The sequence below is a fragment of the Triturus cristatus genome, chromosome 12, assembly GCF_964204655.1.
Source record: "Triturus cristatus chromosome 12, aTriCri1.1, whole genome shotgun sequence".
NCBI lineage: Eukaryota > Metazoa > Chordata > Amphibia > Caudata > Salamandridae > Triturus > Triturus cristatus.
Window position 1 is genome coordinate 745,242,015 of NC_140595.1, and position 17,994 is coordinate 745,260,008.

Below are 17,994 nucleotides of genomic sequence, written 5' to 3' on the forward strand. Positions count from 1 at the left end.
TTTTTATTTTTTTTATTTTTTTTATCCTAAACTATGTGCACTTTATGATATAATATCCAAAGCACCTGGTTTCATGTTTAGCACTGTTGCACTTTGCATGATGTATTTTTTGTGGTCTTATATACGATCCTTGAAAAAACAACGCTTGTCGTTTCTTATCATCCTGTAAAACTATTCTTAATCTATTTATGTGGACTAATGTTTTATTTATAGAATGTACCTTGTTGAAATGTGTTTTCTCTAAAATTGTTTATTGTTTGCTTTTATAGTTCTTAGCTGCTGAATACAGTACTATTTTACTTTGACTTTGGATCCTCTGTTCCACTACAGCATCACAACTTTCTTTTATCATAAGCTGGTATCTCTGTTGTGCTCTGCCGACGCCACCACTTCTTTCAGGTAAGAGGAATGGAACTCTTAACAACCACTGACAACTAGAATAACTGACATATTAAGCATTTGGGCTTACATTCCACATTAAAGAAGGTGGAGGCAAAACTGGCAGATAGAACAGCTTCTGATGAAAAAAAAGAGCTAGTGGGACAGAAGAACTGTTTGTCCACTGACCCAAGTTGACCTGAATTCACACCTGTAGAACAATAATGGCTGTTAACTACCCTCCTCCTATTATGAGCAATTCTGAGCTCTTCCCTGTGGCCTGAGCCCATTATTGTAGAAAGGATAAGTAACAGCCATTCATGTCAGCGGGTGTGAGCAATAACTTGTTTTGATCTTGAGGACGAATTAGGAGACAAAAACAAGATAGGATTTTGAACTTATTGTGGAATGATTTTCCTGAAAATGAGAAAAAAGGATGGTTAAAATAGAGATATAAAAAATAAATTCAATATCAATTTAGGTTATTTATGCTAGTTGAAAAGAAAGAACTATTTTAAGAGTTGTCATGTTTTTGCTTTCTCATTTTGGAATCCACATTTAAAATATGCAGGAAGTTTCTGGTGAGGGCAGGGGCTACGATTAGTGGTGCAGCTAGGCACCTGTCTGCCCTCAGCAAATATCATAGGGACAGCTGACAAAGCTCCCATCATAGTACCAGTTTCCTGCCCCCTTTTCACCTTACCTCCACATGCAGTAAGTTCTCTGGGCCAGAAGAAGAGGCCCTGAGAATGCAGCAACCATGGCTGAGGCCTAGACCGCCTCCTGACGCTGTGACATCACTCACCTACTCATCTACATCTGTCCCAAAAACCAACACAGAGCTTTTCTTTTACCTGGCCATAAAGCACAGCTTCGGGCAGAGGGTGTCGGGAGGATTTCATTTTACTCACCTGACCCTTTCAATCATCTGCCTCTCGGTTCTGTGGATGAACATAAATTAGGATGGATTTGATCTGCCGTTCAACACTTCTATTTCTTTTGGGATTTATTGCAGTCAGTAGCTCAATATATTTGGACAGGGCTCATGGTATCAAATGCATTATAATGTTTTAAAGCTAAAATCAACAAGCCAAATTAAACTACCTACTGTATCTAAACATTGATTTTGTCATTGCTGTTTCTTGAATGTTTAACAATGTGTTAAGATAGCCATCACTTTAAGTTATTGTTAGTCTTTTTGGACAACAGATGTTCTCTTGAGTTTACGTCTGGTCTCAGTAAGATGATGTAACACTTTGGGATAAAAATACACACACCAATTCCTGCACTGGAAGAGATAATACTAAGGGCCTCCACAGCCACCATGTATTTCCCTTGTGTGCTCAGATAGCCTGGAACAAAGGACATCCACACACTAATAAACAAAAGCATGCTAAATGTGATCCACTTGGCCTCATTGAAACTGTCAGGCAACTTCCGTGCTAGGAAGGCAACCAGGAAGCTAACACCAGCCAAGAGCCCCATGTATCCCAGCATGCACCAGAGTGCAGTCTCAGAACATTCATTGCACACCAAAGAGATAGTCCCAGTCTTTAATTTCATGTCACTTTCTGGAAATGGAGGACAAGACATGAGCCAGGCAGCACAAATGAGGACTTGAAAAAAGGTGGAGGTGAAGACTGTAACCATAGGCACTCGTGGACCCAGCCACCGCCTCATGTTACTGCCGGGCTTTGTGGCACTGAAGGCGATGACCACCATGATGGTTTTGGCTAGAACACAAGAAATACAGAGTACAAAGGTGATGCCAAAGGCAGGCTGGCGAATAAGGCAGGGTATTTTTTGAGGTTCACCAATAAAAAGCAAAGGGCAGAGAAAGCTCAGTGCAAGAGTCCCTAGAAGAAGATAGGTGACTTCACGGTTATTTGCCTTGACAATTGCAGAATCTCGGTACTTGTAGAATAAGTGTAAGATTAGCAAAGTGAAAAGGAAAAAAAGCATTCCAGAAGCAGCCAGAAGCCCTCCCAAGACCTCTTGATAGGACAGAAATTCTATTCTCTTCGGAACACACTCATTTCTCCTTGCACTGGGCCACAAGTTGGGTGGACACGACCAACAGTTGGAAGAATCTGAAAAAGAAATTGGAGTTTTATGTATGGACAATATTTATTTAAGCAATTTGTAGAGCGCACAAATACCCTTGGGTGTCTCAGTGCTGCAGACGGTGAGGAAGACCGAGCCAGAGTTGGGGTGCCTATTGATTAATAAGCCATGTTTTTACCAGTTTCCTGAAGGCAAGTAGGGTTGGGCAGGATTTAATACAATACTATGTAAGACTATGCTGACTGTTCCTACAGTATGAACGGTCTACAGGCATAGGGTCTGATTCAGAGTGGCCTATGTCTGATTCGATAATCTTTGCATCTGATAGAAATCTGACATCGAAGTGTTCCTACATTATTGAATGGAATAATTATTGTACATCCTAAGTTTTTGGAGAATGAGCGACAAATATCAGTGATTACAGCACCAAAATCTGCTTGTTACAGTAAATACTGTACACTTTTGCCTTTCTAATTTCTGGCAAGTTTGACCTGCTAAACAAATTGCACAAAGGTGAGATCCTTATTGCACCTGAAAATTATCACATGCTGTAAATAATATCCTACAATGTGGAATTCAGACCCCTGCCAAAACAGGGTTTGTGCATATGCAATGAGAAACTTCACACCTAATACAATCAGGGTCATAGAGGGGACACATCTATCAGACTATTATAATGGAAAAGACTTTTGACCTGTATTACAGTATGGAGGTTATTTTCTGTTCTGTTACTTTATGTTACGTTATATTATATTATGTTGCAATACGTTATGTAACATGTTGTGTCACATGTTTTTAAATAGAGTAACATGACCAATTGGTTCTGGGCAAACTGACATCTGCAATTCATATATTTGTTTTTACCAGAGAGCTTCAGTTGTCAAGTCATGACTGTAGTTTACTTGGGTACAATTGATTAATTTGATCTGTAGGGAAAGTTTTTTTTCTGTTGGGACCCCTCTGAGGGTGTCCCTCATTGATGAACAACTTGCACCATTCCATACATATGGATGTGTGTCAGGGTTTATGACTCATTGTTTCTTTATCTGGGAGATTTAGGCTTTGAAATATTCATACAATATGTCGTGGTGTAGTGTCACGTCATACTGGATGGTGTTGTCTGATTCTAATATTGTATTGTGGTGATATATGTCCTGGTGCAGCATTATGTGATGTGTTGATGTGCTGTGTCGTGGAATAGTTTGGTGTGGTGTACTGATGTGTGTTAAGCATGGTGAGGTTTACTATGGCTTGGAGTGGGTTAGTGAGGCGCACAGGGCATGAAGGGTGTGTAATGGTATGAGCTGGTGTTGTGGGGTGTGATGCAAGTTGATGTGCTGCACAAGGTGTGCTGTTGGATTCTGTGAAGTGAGGCGGTATGGTGAGATTCATTGTCATATTGTAAGGTGTAGTGTGATGTGATGTGCATTAATCTTCTTCAACAACTGAATTCCTAAATTGGGCGTGTTGGATATTCAAGAAAGGCACACTACATTTAAACTAGAGTCTACATACTTACAGGGCTACAAAAATGTTATGACTGCGTTGTCATGAAAAAATATAATGTACAGGTATCATGTAGGATCATCAATTGACATTCCCTATTCATAGGGATGTGTAGCAATTGTAACACTCAGCAGTATCCATATTCTTTCTTCACTATCAAAGTGGCACACATCAATTGTGCGCACAAGCACAGGTCAGTTTTTGAATATTTGATTGCGCTCCACTGTACTAGACAGTGTTTTCTTTGGCAGTTTAGTTAATTCCCCTTGCTACAAAGAAATCATGAGGATGAGCCTTTCAAGACCAGTTCCCAAGATACTGGAGATCACAGTCTCATGGTGCAAAGCCAATGTAGTAGTTGTTTTCCATTGTACTGGCAATTGAGGAATATGCTGAAGGTGGCAAAATTCCTGGGTCTATATTTCTGCCATAGATTGGCCAGGTGAATATTGCTGTACTGTCCCCAAGCACCAAGCTATAATGTGCAGATCTCCTATGTTAATTCGCTACCTGCGCATTGTAAGCTACTGTGGAGGCTGTTTTAATTGGTTGTGGAGTCCATCTTGTCTTTCCCCATTTTGTGATATTCAATGATGACAAGGTCTGTTGTGAGGGTTTAGGGGTGCCAGCGGACGTTGCTGAGTTAGCATTAGTTCATGCTTTGCATCGCCTCCATCTTGCAGCTTATGCACATGACAATACATGCTTTGGTTCTCCTAAACACTTTTGGTTGTGCTGCTTCACATGGGAACTGTCTGCCTTTCACTATTTCTGTTGTGCTCTGAGTTCTCGTCTGTACATCGTGTTCAAGGTCAGAAAACAACTCCACTGGTTAATCGGCTTTGGTCCATCCCACACACATATAGACATAACATGGAACACAGCAGCGCTTCTGAATTTTCAGGTGCTTTTAATATTGCACAGAATGCAAGTTAAAAATACTTGGAGAAAACCTTTCCAGAGGAAGAGCTGTGCTTGTCCGGAGATGTAAATCCTTTCATCTTAGACTTGAGGTAGGGGGTTCCGCTGTCCAAACACAGAGGTCTTCTACTGATATAATAAACATAGCTTTTAGCACGGGGAGTGTGGTAAAGCGCTATATGTCTTCATCCACTGACATTATAATATGCTTTCCCCATTCATATTATATGGAATTGTAACTATGCTGATTATATTGTTTTTATGCATTTCTTTGCTAGTGTTCGCATGTGTACTGCATTAGAGAGAGCGTTAGTTGAAATAAACATTTTAACCTATACAGTGTCTCTGGTTACTCACATTGTGAACAAGTATGAGTGTTTAAGCGAAAAAGTGTCTTGTTCCCACAATTTCTGAGAGGCCCTGAGTCGCATGTTCTAGGATATCCAAACATTGGTAGCTCCGCTGTAGTACAGAGAATGAATTAGATACTATAGCTAGCCGGATAGAGGTTCTGGGCACTGAGGCGTGTTTTTGGTACACCACAATACACCGAGGTCCTGGTTTCCTGTTCATAGTTCTATGTATGTGCAGAATCCCTGCAACATGGCGCACCTAACGTTTGGTCTGGTACATATTTAAGATGCACTTTAGTAGTACCCAGTGCTTGTTCACAATCTCCTCGCCTCTGTTTCTGGAAAACTTTGGTGACGTTATAACCTTCCTATATTGTCGCTTTTATAGGTGATTCAAGATTGAAATGTACAAAAAGGTATCGTTAGTATTTTGAATTACCGCCCAACTTTGTCTTGCCACTTTTTAAGTTGAGTTTTCTATTCACATTTCTTTATGGCTGATGTTGACATCGCGGCGCATAGCGGCGCAGCCGTCCCGCAATACTTGACAGCATTTGAAGTCCCAAACGCAGGTGTCAATCTGATTTTTGTGGTCGAAGACGACCCATTATATACATATGAGTGTTTTATTCTTAGGTGACCTTTCCAGCAGTGTAAGGGGCAGATCATTTATGGTATAAATATAGTCCTACCCAAATTCCTGTAATATATCGGCCATATAGAACTCTAGAAAGTCCGTTGTCGGCATGGCAACATCGCATTTGGTTTGATGGTGCCCTCCCCCAACCCCTGACACCTGTCAGATTATCCCCTTTATCTATTGATGGGGCCACTTGGCCCGTGTTGGCGGGTTACACGCCCCATCACCGGTATTTAATGTGTGATGTACAGGCTGTGTCATGCACACTACGATAGTCTGTGTGTATAGAGCGCTGGTACAATTTGTTAGTCGCAACGTCTAGGTGGAAGCACCTAGGGTTGCGCAGAAACCAGCTGGTACTTGCGGTGTTACTATTAGCCCAATCATGGTTAATTCGTTCATGGGCAAGCCTTCCCAAACTAAGGAGGATTTACCTTATTGGCTTGCTGAGAAATGTGACCAGCGGGAAGCGGTGTTTCCGCATACCACTCCTGTGGAGAAACACAGGATTTTGATAATTAGTTTGCATAAAAACTTGGTACCTGAAGTCTCTGATTGTGAGAGTTAAGGTGAAATATTCGCGGCAGTTTATGCAAAGTGTTTCGGCACACCATCCATGACAGTACTCCCCTCTGTGATCAAGCGTGTTCAGGATGAGCACGGACCCGAGGCGGCAGTAGAATTGGGGATGAGGTTAGTTGGAGCGTATGACGTAGTTGCTGATCTGATCCTTGCCAACGTTAAGGGAGATGCAGTCAACTTTTAAGTATCGAATGCTTTGGCTCTTGTCTCGGATGTAGACAAGCCAGGAAAATTACCTAAAATCATAGCCCAGGCTTATAAAACAGTTGTGTGTAATAGTTTGGGTATTAAGCCTTTTGCTAGAGTACCTGCACAACCGCAAGCTCAGTGGACGTCTCCATCTGATCAAGGAGACCGTCCGACATTCCCTAAAAAGAATTGGAAGAATAAAAAACAGGAGAAGTCACAGCAGAAGCAAGGGGGGGCGGGCAGCGTCTCCTGCATTTTCGGACTTGGAACGCACTTATAAACTGCGTGACCGTGCGAGAATTAGGTCTCCTGATCGATTTCAGGTTCCTGATATGCATTCTCCCCATTCTTCACAGGAAGCATCATTCTCACAAGCCGGTGGAGATGATTGCCAGGAGCGTGGAAGAGGTCGAAGTGCCCCGCAGGGACATGAGCAGCCATGTGCAAGTCACGGAAAGGGTAAACAAGACAACTTTCCTCGTCAGCGCCCTCCTTTTCAGAAGAAGAAAGTGGCCGCTTTAACTGCGAGGTATGCCATGGACGATAAGAACCCAGCTCCGTATTCTAACATGGGCAATAATGCTGCTAGACAGCGCAGTGGAGGTTACAGTAGTGCGGCAAGTGCTGCGTCCATTTCTGGAGGCGAAAGCAACTGGTACTTTCATTACAGTTGAAACTGCTGAAACCCAAGTGGCTCCCCCTGACAGACTATATGAAATTAGTATTCTCATTGAAGGTGACATTAAACGCATTATCAAGGTTTTTTTTGGGGGAAAATCTGACTTCTTCATGTGACATCCTGTTAGCAGAGGCAGACTGGCCCCCGCCTTTTGTTCTGGCAGCTCCGAGAGAGGAGGAGGTAATCCTCCCTAGTTCTTCACACGGTGTCTCAAAGGAGCATGCACAACAGTGGGCTTTGTGCTTGCACCGGCTTTGTACCATACTCAGGTGGGATGGGATAAAACATCTCCCCAACACGAGATTCCATTGCGATCCTTGCCAGAGGCACAACCACAATATCCCATCCGACGGGAAGCAAAGGCTCAATTGGAGTAACAGGGGGTAATTGAGACGTGTGTCACCTATGAATAACCCTCTTTTTACCGTGACCAAGCCAGATGGGTCGTAGCACATAGTTTTGGATTGCCGACATTTGAACACTCATTGTCGGACGAATGCGGTCCAGAATACTCATAGTTCTGCCCTAGTAGACAATCTAGTTCCGAAGAAATATAAAACAACGCTAGATATATCCAATGGCTTTTTTAGCCACATCCAGTCCCCCATTTCAAGTCAGTGTACAGCATTTACACACGGCGGCAAACAAAAACAATTTACAAGATTAGTGATGGGCTATAAAAACAGCCCAGGTGTATTCGCCGCACGTGTAGTCTCATTGTTACACACAATCGACCCTGATGCATGTTCGTACGTGGATGACATTGATTTCACGGACGACGACTTATGGCCACATCTTTGTCGCATGGACCACATCATAGTATTGTTTGTGGACTATGGTTATAAATAAAATTTTGCCAAATCACACATTGCTGAGTTCGCAGTGTTGTTCTTGGGCTACGAACTCAATAATGAAGGACAAGGTTTAGCACCGCACTTCCTGGAAAAGTGCGCATGTTTGCGTCCTCCTACAACCCTGAAGAAATTACAATCCTTGCTGGTTTTTTTAAACTTTGGTCGTACTTACATACCAGAGTATGGCCAGCATATCAAGTCTCTTTATGCTCTGATACAACCCACATTTGCGAAAGCGTGCTGGCTTCCAGAACATACGAATATACTGCAGTCTTTGCAGTCTGATCTACTTGACCCTAAACTCTTATTAGCCCGTGATAACCATACTAACCTGGTGATAAGAATCATCCCAGGCATGGTGGGTTTCACATACTTGACATTTAATGAAGGTCACACTTGTACACTTCAGCTGAACTGAGGTTTTCCTCTGTCGAAAAAGTATTGACGGCGGTCCAGATGGCGATTCTAAAAGAACGCGCCCTGGCACAAGGAAAACGCATGTTGGTGGTGACACCATATCCTGCTCTAGAAGCAGTGACAACGGTGCGCGTTCCCAATTCCAAAGCTTTACATCCATGGTGGATACAATGGGCTACATCGTTGACATCCCCAGATGTCATATTTATCTATGATTCCTTGTTACTGACTCAGGAGTCCCTACAATATGAATTCGTTCATCCAGCTCCTCTGTGTATGCGCCCGCTCGAGGAATTCCGTTATATTATTTACACTGACGGTTCAGCACATCCTGTGATTGGATCTGAACACTCTTATTCTGCAGCCTGTGCGATTGTGGCTGGTTCTATGGTGAATGTCGAGTTTAAGTCCAGTGTTGTAGACACACAGGCACTCGCTGACTGTACTGCCCAATTGGCTGAGCTGCGTGCTTTGGTACTCGCACTGGAGTTTGCAGACCCTAATGTGACTACTTTAATTGTAAGCGATCCCTATTACTGTGTACAATCTTTTAATGACAATTTATTCATTTGGTCTCAAATGAACTGCCATGATTCCAAAGGCAAGACGATTAAGCATAAAATGCTATGGGTTCGAGTCTCAGAGCTGAAAGAATGCCTGCCACTCACACATGTAATTCATACTCTTGGCCACCAACGTGTAGGAGTACACGCGGTTGGTAAAAGCTTAGCTTATGAAGCAGCTAGGTCAGCAGTGGACACACGCTTAGTAGCAGCAGTTACAAGATCCATGAGTAAAATTTATGATGACTTTTGGCAGCTATAGCTGCTACAGAGAAGGGAGATAATTATCCACAAGGATTCCCTTCCAAATGCTCTTATCATTTCAACCCTGATAACGTTCCCTATCTGAAAATTAATAACGTTGGTGAGTGGTTGATCCCCAACACGGACCGCAGGTTTACACTGAAAATCGCAGCACACGAGGGCATGGTCTTGGGGCATGCTGGTGTGTCCGCTACAGTCTGTATCTTGCAGCAACGTTACTGGTGGCGTGGCTTATATAAACAAACATGTACGTATATGCTTTCTTGTGACATTTGTCAGCAAATTAAGCCATCTACTATGACCCATCCACCACAACATCATTAAGCATATCCAATAGACCATTTGCTTGTGTTTATTTGGATCACTGCGGTCCATTTTCCTCTGATATTTCCCATAAATACATCTTAGTTGCAGTTGATTCATGCACACATTTTCTATGGGTTTGGCCACAACACAGCGCTGACGCTCAAACTGTAATCAGGGATTTGCGTGTCTTTGTGGTAATTTTTGCAGTGGGCACCTTACATTCAGACCAGGGTACGGCGTTCGCCTCTAAGGCGTACAAAGAATCCATGCGGTCTTTGGGGGTGCAAGTCACAATTTCTTCTCCATACAGGCCTGAGGACAATTCAGTTGTGGAGCGAATGAACCATGACTTCAAGCAATCCTTAACAGCTAGAGTCCCAGGCACTGCAGGAACTGGCTCGCCCATTTGAAAAGCGTACAACGTGTACTTAATAATCTCCCTAGAAGACCTCTGTGTGGGCGGACCCCTTGCTAATTGCTCTTTGGCATGAAAATGTTTGTGCCAGACCTTGATGGTCTAGACTTGACGACTCCGGCCGACCCTTTTGACGTGGATGGACATTCTTCTGTGTTACAGAACCTACAAGAAACAAGAGACAGTCTAGCAAAGGAACATTTGCCCTCTACCGATAATGGTGCGATGCAGATTACGGTAGTCGGCTGGCTGCCTGGGGTCGGAGAGCTGGTCGGAGAGAGGGTGGAGAGCAGAAGGGGGTTTGGTCCATCCTATCGAGCTCTGTTTCTGGTGCTGGGTGTGCAGGGAACATTTTGCCACCACTTCCTGGTCGTGGAGACAGCAGATGTGTCTCGATTGACAGTGTCGAGCTACAGCAACTGGACGATTCTGAATGGTCTGCCTCCTGCATTGTCGTATGCCTCTGTTCCAGGAGGTCCTCTGTTGTCCTCATTGGACTGCACACTGCCGGACGCTGCCATAGATGGTCCTTTGCTGGTCCTGCAGTCCTCAGCTGCTAGTGAAGATGCAGAATATGCTTGAATTGCTGGTGGTTCGTTGCCTGGGTTGAATGCTGCAGCCAGGATCGAGTCACGTTTTTCCTTTGACTCTCATTCGGTATCAACTTTGACCCCTTAAAAATTTGCAGGTTTTATCTCCTGGTTTGGACGCGCTTATTTGGTTCCCCCTTGGATAGGTATTTGGCTGGTGCTCATCTTCATATTTTTATTTATGTCCATTGGATTTTTGACAGTGTTTTTTGTTTTGATCAGTGGGCACTGCCTTGGAGAGCGCTCTGCTGTGGAACTGGTGAATGGAACTTTGGCCCCGCACTCTTCGTCACACATCATGGAGGGGGACCTGACTTTTGTCAACGTTGCTGCCTGGCCAGTTGCTGGTGTTCCAAGTGTGCTTCGTGTTTCAGTGGGAGATGTGGTTGAATGTGGCATGCGTTCTGGTGACTGGGATGTGCGAGCGGTGCAGTCTCTGTTTTCACATTTAGAATGCTGTGCGGCGTTTGATGCTGAATACTTGTGTTTGAATTCTGCGGGTTGTGCTGACTAGTTTTGCTGCCAGCATTGTGGCCACCATTGTTTGTGTGGAGCTACTACATTTGGAGCTGTTTTTGGTTGCACGCGGTGGGAATATTGCCCCGCCCCATTAATAGGGAGTTCAAAAACCCTGTTGAATAAATTGCATATATTACAAGTTTTGATAAATCAAACCCTGAATCTTACTATTTTAAATTGAACTCTAAATCGAATACGAAAGTTATGCTGACCCACACTAAATTGTTATACTCTGATTCCTTTATCCTTAAATTGGCGGTGGGTGGCTATGATCATTGGAAAAATACTGTTGATTTAAAATCAGTTTGGGGTTCCAAAACCTGGCAGGTGCAGGGCACAGAAGCTTTGTATCGTGCATGTCTTATACCCACAAAAGTATTGTTAATGATTCAATCTATCAAACTACATAACTACAGCTAAACAACTGAAGGCTCCTGCTTTTCCATCACTTGCTGACTATCCAAACTGGAATATTACTCCCAATTACACCATTGAGGAGTTGCAGACTTTGTTTACAAATGTGACATTTAAAATCTCGAATCTTGACCCTGTGGGATGGTTGGTTTGGCAGATGCATGTCAAATGTGTTTCCATAACAGGGCTCCAGGTTACACACAGGATAGGCCTGATCCACGATTTTCAACAACACATTCAGTTACAACGTATTCTGTTGGTAAATTATGTCAAAATTAATTGCAACACTCTACGTTAGCTTCTGTTAAACAGCATTTGTCAATGTTATCAAATGATGTGGATTTATCAGATTTTATAAAAGGCCCGATTGGCCCTAGGGCTAAACGAGGGATATATGCTATTTACAATTAAATTTGGAAATTCTCTCAAATTGAAGCAGCTTCACGCTTAAGGACAATAGACCAAGTAAATCTTGAAAATCAATCATGGTATTTATAAAGCACACTACTTACCCGTGAGGGTCTCAAGGCGCTGGGGGGAGGGGGAATGCTGCTACTGCTCAAAAAGCCAGGTCTTGATGAGTCTTCTGAAGGTCAGCAGGTCTTGGGTCTGTCGTAGGTGGATGGGGAGGGTGTTCCAGGTCTTGGCGGTGAGGTGGGGGAACGATCTGCCACCGGAGGTCGCTCTTCGGATGCGGGGGACTGTGGTGAGGGCGAGGTCGGCGGAGCTGAGCTGGCGGGTGGGGGTGTAGAAGCTGTGTCGTCTGTTGAGGTACGCTGGTCCGCTGTTGTGGAGTGCCTTGTGTGCATGGGTGAGGAGCTTGAAGGTTATCCTCTTGTTGACGGGGAACCAGTGCAGGTTTCTCAGGTGGGGTGTGATGTGGCTGCGGTGAGGGATGTCGAGGATCAGGCGTGCAGAGGCGTTCTGGATGTGTTGAAGCCATTTCAGGAGTTTGGCCGATGCTCCTGCGTAGAGGGCGTTTCTGTAGTACAACCTGCTGCTGACGAGGGCCTGGGTGACCATTCTTCTCGTTTCGGTGGGGATCCACTTTTAGATCTTGCGGAGCATGCGGAGGGTGTTGAAGCAGGAGGAAGAGACGGCGTTGACCTGTTTAGTCCTGGAGAGGGTGGAAAAGGTTCTTGCTGTGGTGGATAACAGTATTAATACCCTTTCTTCCAGGATATACACATTCAACAATATTGTTTCATCTGTTGTTGATATTGTACAGGATGGTGTATCTGTGTTATATCATGGTCAGAACAAATTGCGCTCTATTATGCAGTTAGCAGGACTTTGCACACACTTAAAATGGGTTTGAGTGCCATGGGACTATGTGAACGTGTTCTCATAGTTTTTGCCATTTATTTTGACTGAAAGACAACAGTCTATGTCCAAGAAAGATGCCACTTATACCCTTTTACAAATAGACCCTTTACCTTTCTCAGTAGTGGAAACAAACTCTGCTGTTTGGCTCGTTCACGGAGTAATAACACTGCCGTTCTCCGTAATCAAATTTACATCATGCATAAAACATTTTCCCCTAGGCCGCTTTGAACCATTTGGAAACTCTTTCCTTTATGAAGTTTGGTCACTCCCCTTCATGTTTGGATGTTTGCGTGATGAGACAGAGGTGTATCTGACTGGTGAATTTTGTGATTCTTCCATTGGACACTCCCTTGTGTGCAAAAATATATAGTTGCATTGTGCTTGTAATTTAGAGGCGCCGAATTTGGCGTGCATTTTCAAAGGAAAACCCACCCCCTCGATTAAGCCAAATTTTCACACTGTTGTCTAACGGCAGTTATTTACTTCTGACTAATGAAAAATGCTGCGGCATGTTAATAGGTATCCCGTACATTGTGACTGTGTCACAACGTGTAGTTTGCTGCAAAAATGTGCTGTTTCGTCCACCACGTGGGAGTCTCGATACCTCAATTTTGCCTTCCAAATCTGACCTTGAAGGAAGAGTTCGACAAACGGAGCCGAATAAGAGCTTTATTGTCCCAGAAAGAAGTTTCTCTCACTTCTGCCCGTGAGACCTATGTCCTGCTGGTGGCTAATACAAGAACAGCAGTTCAAGCACTTTTAAACACAGACCTCCCACAACATTTTGGTGCGCTAATTCATTCTATTTTCAATGCTTCGCATATAACGGGGCTGGTGCATTTTTTTAAAGTTGTGTGCTCAGGCCTTGTAACCTCTTTTCAAACTATTTTTGGTGTGATCCCAGCTTTTATTCATTCTATTTTTTCCAGCGTCTTTGGTGGGTTGCTACTAATACTCGCCTTAGCTGCCAAGGTATTCTTGTTGGTTTGCCTGCTCAGAAATGGCGGCTCCTCTTGTGGTCGTTCACAACCCGGCCCTGCTACAGCTACTTCGTAACCGCATGCTTAATGCTACGGTACCTTGCCACTGGCCACTCCAAGTGTGGCTTACAATCTGTCTTTTTGCTTTCCATGGTACACTTGCGTGCAACCACTTTTCTCATGCTTGGAATGTCCTTTTCAATGGGCTTTGGATCTCTGCCTCACAAACACAGCGTCTCCTGACCCGGATTTTGCCTCACTGATGAGCTCTCTTGTGTCTTATGAGCAGGAATGTTCCAGTATGGGTTTGATGGCCTGTGCAGCTGCGCTCGGAGTGCTAGCTTAGAGGGATATCGGTAGCACATGATTTCCTGCAACGGAGTTACATCGAGTACCACACAAGTTGCACAACGATGGTGCTGGAGGCACCCATCATTAATGAGCATGTTTGCTCCTTTGAATTACTAAACTAGATGCCGTCTACTTTTTCAGACGATAACGATTTCCTGTTGGAAGCTGTCCCCACTTATTGTGCTTACATACTGCTGGATTGATTTGGCCAGGCCAAATTTATTTTTATTTACCACAAGGACATTTTATTTTTTTAAGAAAAAAAATAAAAACGAAAGATCTTTCCTCTTTTCTCACCCAATTGACATTCTTTGCGTACACATCGTTCCTATATTCGATATATGGTCTTATTGCTCAGACTTTTAGAATTCTTTGTTCTATTTCGATCACTGTACGTAGGACTGCTCAAGGGGAGGGTGTCATGAGGGTTTAGGGGTGCCAGCGGATGTTGCTAAGTTAGCATTAGTTTGTGCTATGCATCGCCGCCATCTTGCCGCTTATGCACACAACACTACATGCCTTGGTTCTCGTAAACACTTTTGCTCGTGCTGCTTCACATGGGAACTGTCTGTCTTTCACTATTTCTGTTGTGCTCTGAGTTCTCATCTGTACATCATGTTCAAGGCCAGAAAACAACTCTACTAGTTAATCGGCTTTGGTCGGTCCCACACACATATAGACTTAACATGGAACACAGCTGCACTTCTGAATTTTCAGGTGCTTTGAATATTGCACCGACATCGCCATAGCCATCCCACAAGGCTGCAAGATCACCCACAGGGACTGTACCAACGGCGTTGGAGGAGGAATCGCCATCATCCACAGGAACACCCTCAGAGTCTCGACCAACACCAAAGACACCCTCAGCACAGCCGAACACATGAACTTCCAAGTCTACACCGACCCCAACACCACCCTCAGAGGAACCCTCGTCTACAGACCCCCCGGACCCCGACCGAAGTTCAGCGACTCCATCACCGACTTCATCAACCCACACACCCTCGTCTACACGGACCACATCCTCCTCGGGGACCTGAACTTCCACCTCGAGAACAACAACGACACCAACACCCTGATCGACAACATCGCCAACCTCGGACTCCCCAGAGTCTGCTTCAGCACTCTCAAGTCACTCAGAAGGTTCTTCCCTCTGCTTCCCAGGCCTGCCAAGTAAATGGTCGCCCGTGCACTCATCCTTTCTCGCATTGATTATGCCAGTGCGCTATACATTGGTATCCCAGGATATTTGCTGAGAAAACTGCAGACCATACAAAATGCCACGGCTAGACTTCTGTTTAACATCTCTGGAAGATCTAGCGTAAGACAGCACCTACATTGGCTTCCGGTGGCCCAAAAGAGTGCTATTTAAAGCTCTCACATTGGCCCACAGAGCCCTGCATGGTCTGGGGACATTGTACATTAGGAAGCGGTTTGGCTTCTATGTCCCCAGCAGATCTTTGATTATCCCCCGATTTTGCAGGTCACGGTTGGGAGGTCACTCTGTCTCTGTTAAAGCGGCTATGGCTTGGAACTCATATTGGAATTGCAGCATATTGATGATTTTAGACTTTTCAAGAAACAACTTAAAACTTTTCTCTTCAACTAGCTGATTCATATTTTCCACTCCATTGGGCTTTGGTAACTACATGCGCCAGGACACTCTCGAGTATTTGAGCGCGGTATAAAACCCTCTATAACATAACATAACATAACTCAGACAGCTCGTGACAACACCCACCCACGCCACCGGCCACACGCTCGACCCCATCTTCACCACAAGCCCCCACGTCACCTTCAACCACACCACCGAACCCCACTGGACTGACCACCACTGCATCCACTTCACTTTCAGGAAGCCCACCATGCACCACTGCACCCAACAGATGCCTCGACACAGCTGAAGCAAAGTCACTGAAGACCAGCTAACCACCACCCTTGCCCAGAACCCACCCGCCGACTCCACCGACCCAAACAACACCTCCCGCAACCTCAGACAATGGATCGACAACTGCACCAACACCCTCGCCCCACTCAAGACACCCTCCAACAGCCACACCAGCAAGAAAGCCACCTGGTTCACCGAAGAACTCAAGGCTTCCAAACGAACATGCCGAAAACTGGAGAAGAACTGGCTCCGCGAATGAACACCGGACAGCCACGCAGCCCACAAGAATGCCACACACAGGCACCATCAACTCATCAGAACTGCCAAGAGGGCCTCATTCAAAGACTGCCTAGATAACAACACACACAACAGCAAAGAGCTCTTCAACATCGTGAAAGAACTCTCCAACCCCAGCTCCAACACCAACGACATCCCGCCCTCACAAGACCTCTGCGACTCGCTCGCCGCCTTCTGCCACCGCAAGGTCGCCGACATCGATGACAGTTTCAACGCCATGACCGCCCGACAACCACCGCCCCCACGACCACCACTCACACCAACCACCTGCTCTCCTGGACCAGCATCAACGATGAGGACACCAGCGAGATCATGAACACCATCCACTCTGGATCACCGCTAGACCCATGCCCTCACCACGTCTTCAACAAGGCCTGCACAGCCATCGCACCCCATCTCCGGAAAGTAATCAACATCTCCTTCGAGACAGCAACCTTCCTGGAAAGCTGGAAGCACGCCAAGATCAACGCCTTACTCAAGAAACCCAAGGCAGACCCCAAGGACCTCAAGAACTTCCGACCCATCTCCCTGCTCCCGTTCCCGGCGAAGGTCACTGAGAAAATCGTCAACAATCAACTGACCCGCTACCTTGAGGAGAACAGCATCCTGGACCCATCCCAGTCCGGGTTCCGCAGCAACCCCAGCACCGAAACTGCCCTTAGTGCTGACACCGATGACATCAAGTCCCTGCTTGACAACGGAGAAACAGCGGCCCTCATCCTCCTGGACCTGTCAGCCGCCTTCGACACGGTCTGCCACAACACACTACACACACGCCTCCATGCCGCCGGAATCCAAGAGAAGGCCCTGGACTGGACCACGTCCTTCCTCTCCGGCAGAACCCAGAGCCTCCGCCTCCCCCCCTTCTGCTCCAGGGCCACCGAGATCATCTGCGGCGTACCCCAGGGCTCCTCCCTCAGCCAGACGCTGTTCAACATCTACATGGCACCCCTCGCCCACGTCGCCCGACAGCACGACCTCAACATCATCTCCTACACCGATGACACTCAGCTGATCCTCTCTCTCACCAAAGACCCTCACACCACCAAAACCAACCTCCATGAAGGCATGAATGCCGTCGCCGAATGAATGAGGGACAGCCGACTGAAGCTGAACTCGGACAAGATGGAGGTCCTCATCCTCGGAAACACCCCTTTGGCCTGCGATGACTCCTGGTGGCCGACCGCTCTGGGAACCACCCCACACACACCGACCACACACGCAACCTAGGGGTCATCCTCGACTCCACCCTCTCCATGACTAAACAGGTCAACACCATCTCCTCATCTTGCTTCAACACCCTCTGAATGCTCCGCAGGATCTTTGAGTGTATCCCCACTGAAACTCGAAGAACAGTCACCCAGGCCCTCGTCACCAGCAGACTGGAATACGGAAACACCCTCTACGCAGGAACGTCGGCCAAGCTCCTGGGACGACTGCAACGCATCCAGAACGCCTCAGCACGTCTGCTCCTCGACATCCCCCGCCGCAGCCACATCAC

General features: G+C 45.6%; 1 protein-coding gene across 1 annotated transcript in view; it reads right to left on the reverse strand.

Annotated features, from left to right (window-relative positions):
• Positions 1-1,551: 1,551 nt before the first annotated feature.
• Positions 1,552-17,994, reverse strand: part of LOC146782660 (extracellular calcium-sensing receptor-like) — a 115,046-nt gene continuing 98,603 nt past the window's right edge. The window contains exon 7 of the mRNA XM_085637162.1: positions 1,552-2,468. Coding sequence (XP_085493288.1) covers positions 1,552-2,468 — 917 coding nt within the window. The remainder of the gene's footprint in view (positions 2,469-17,994) is intronic.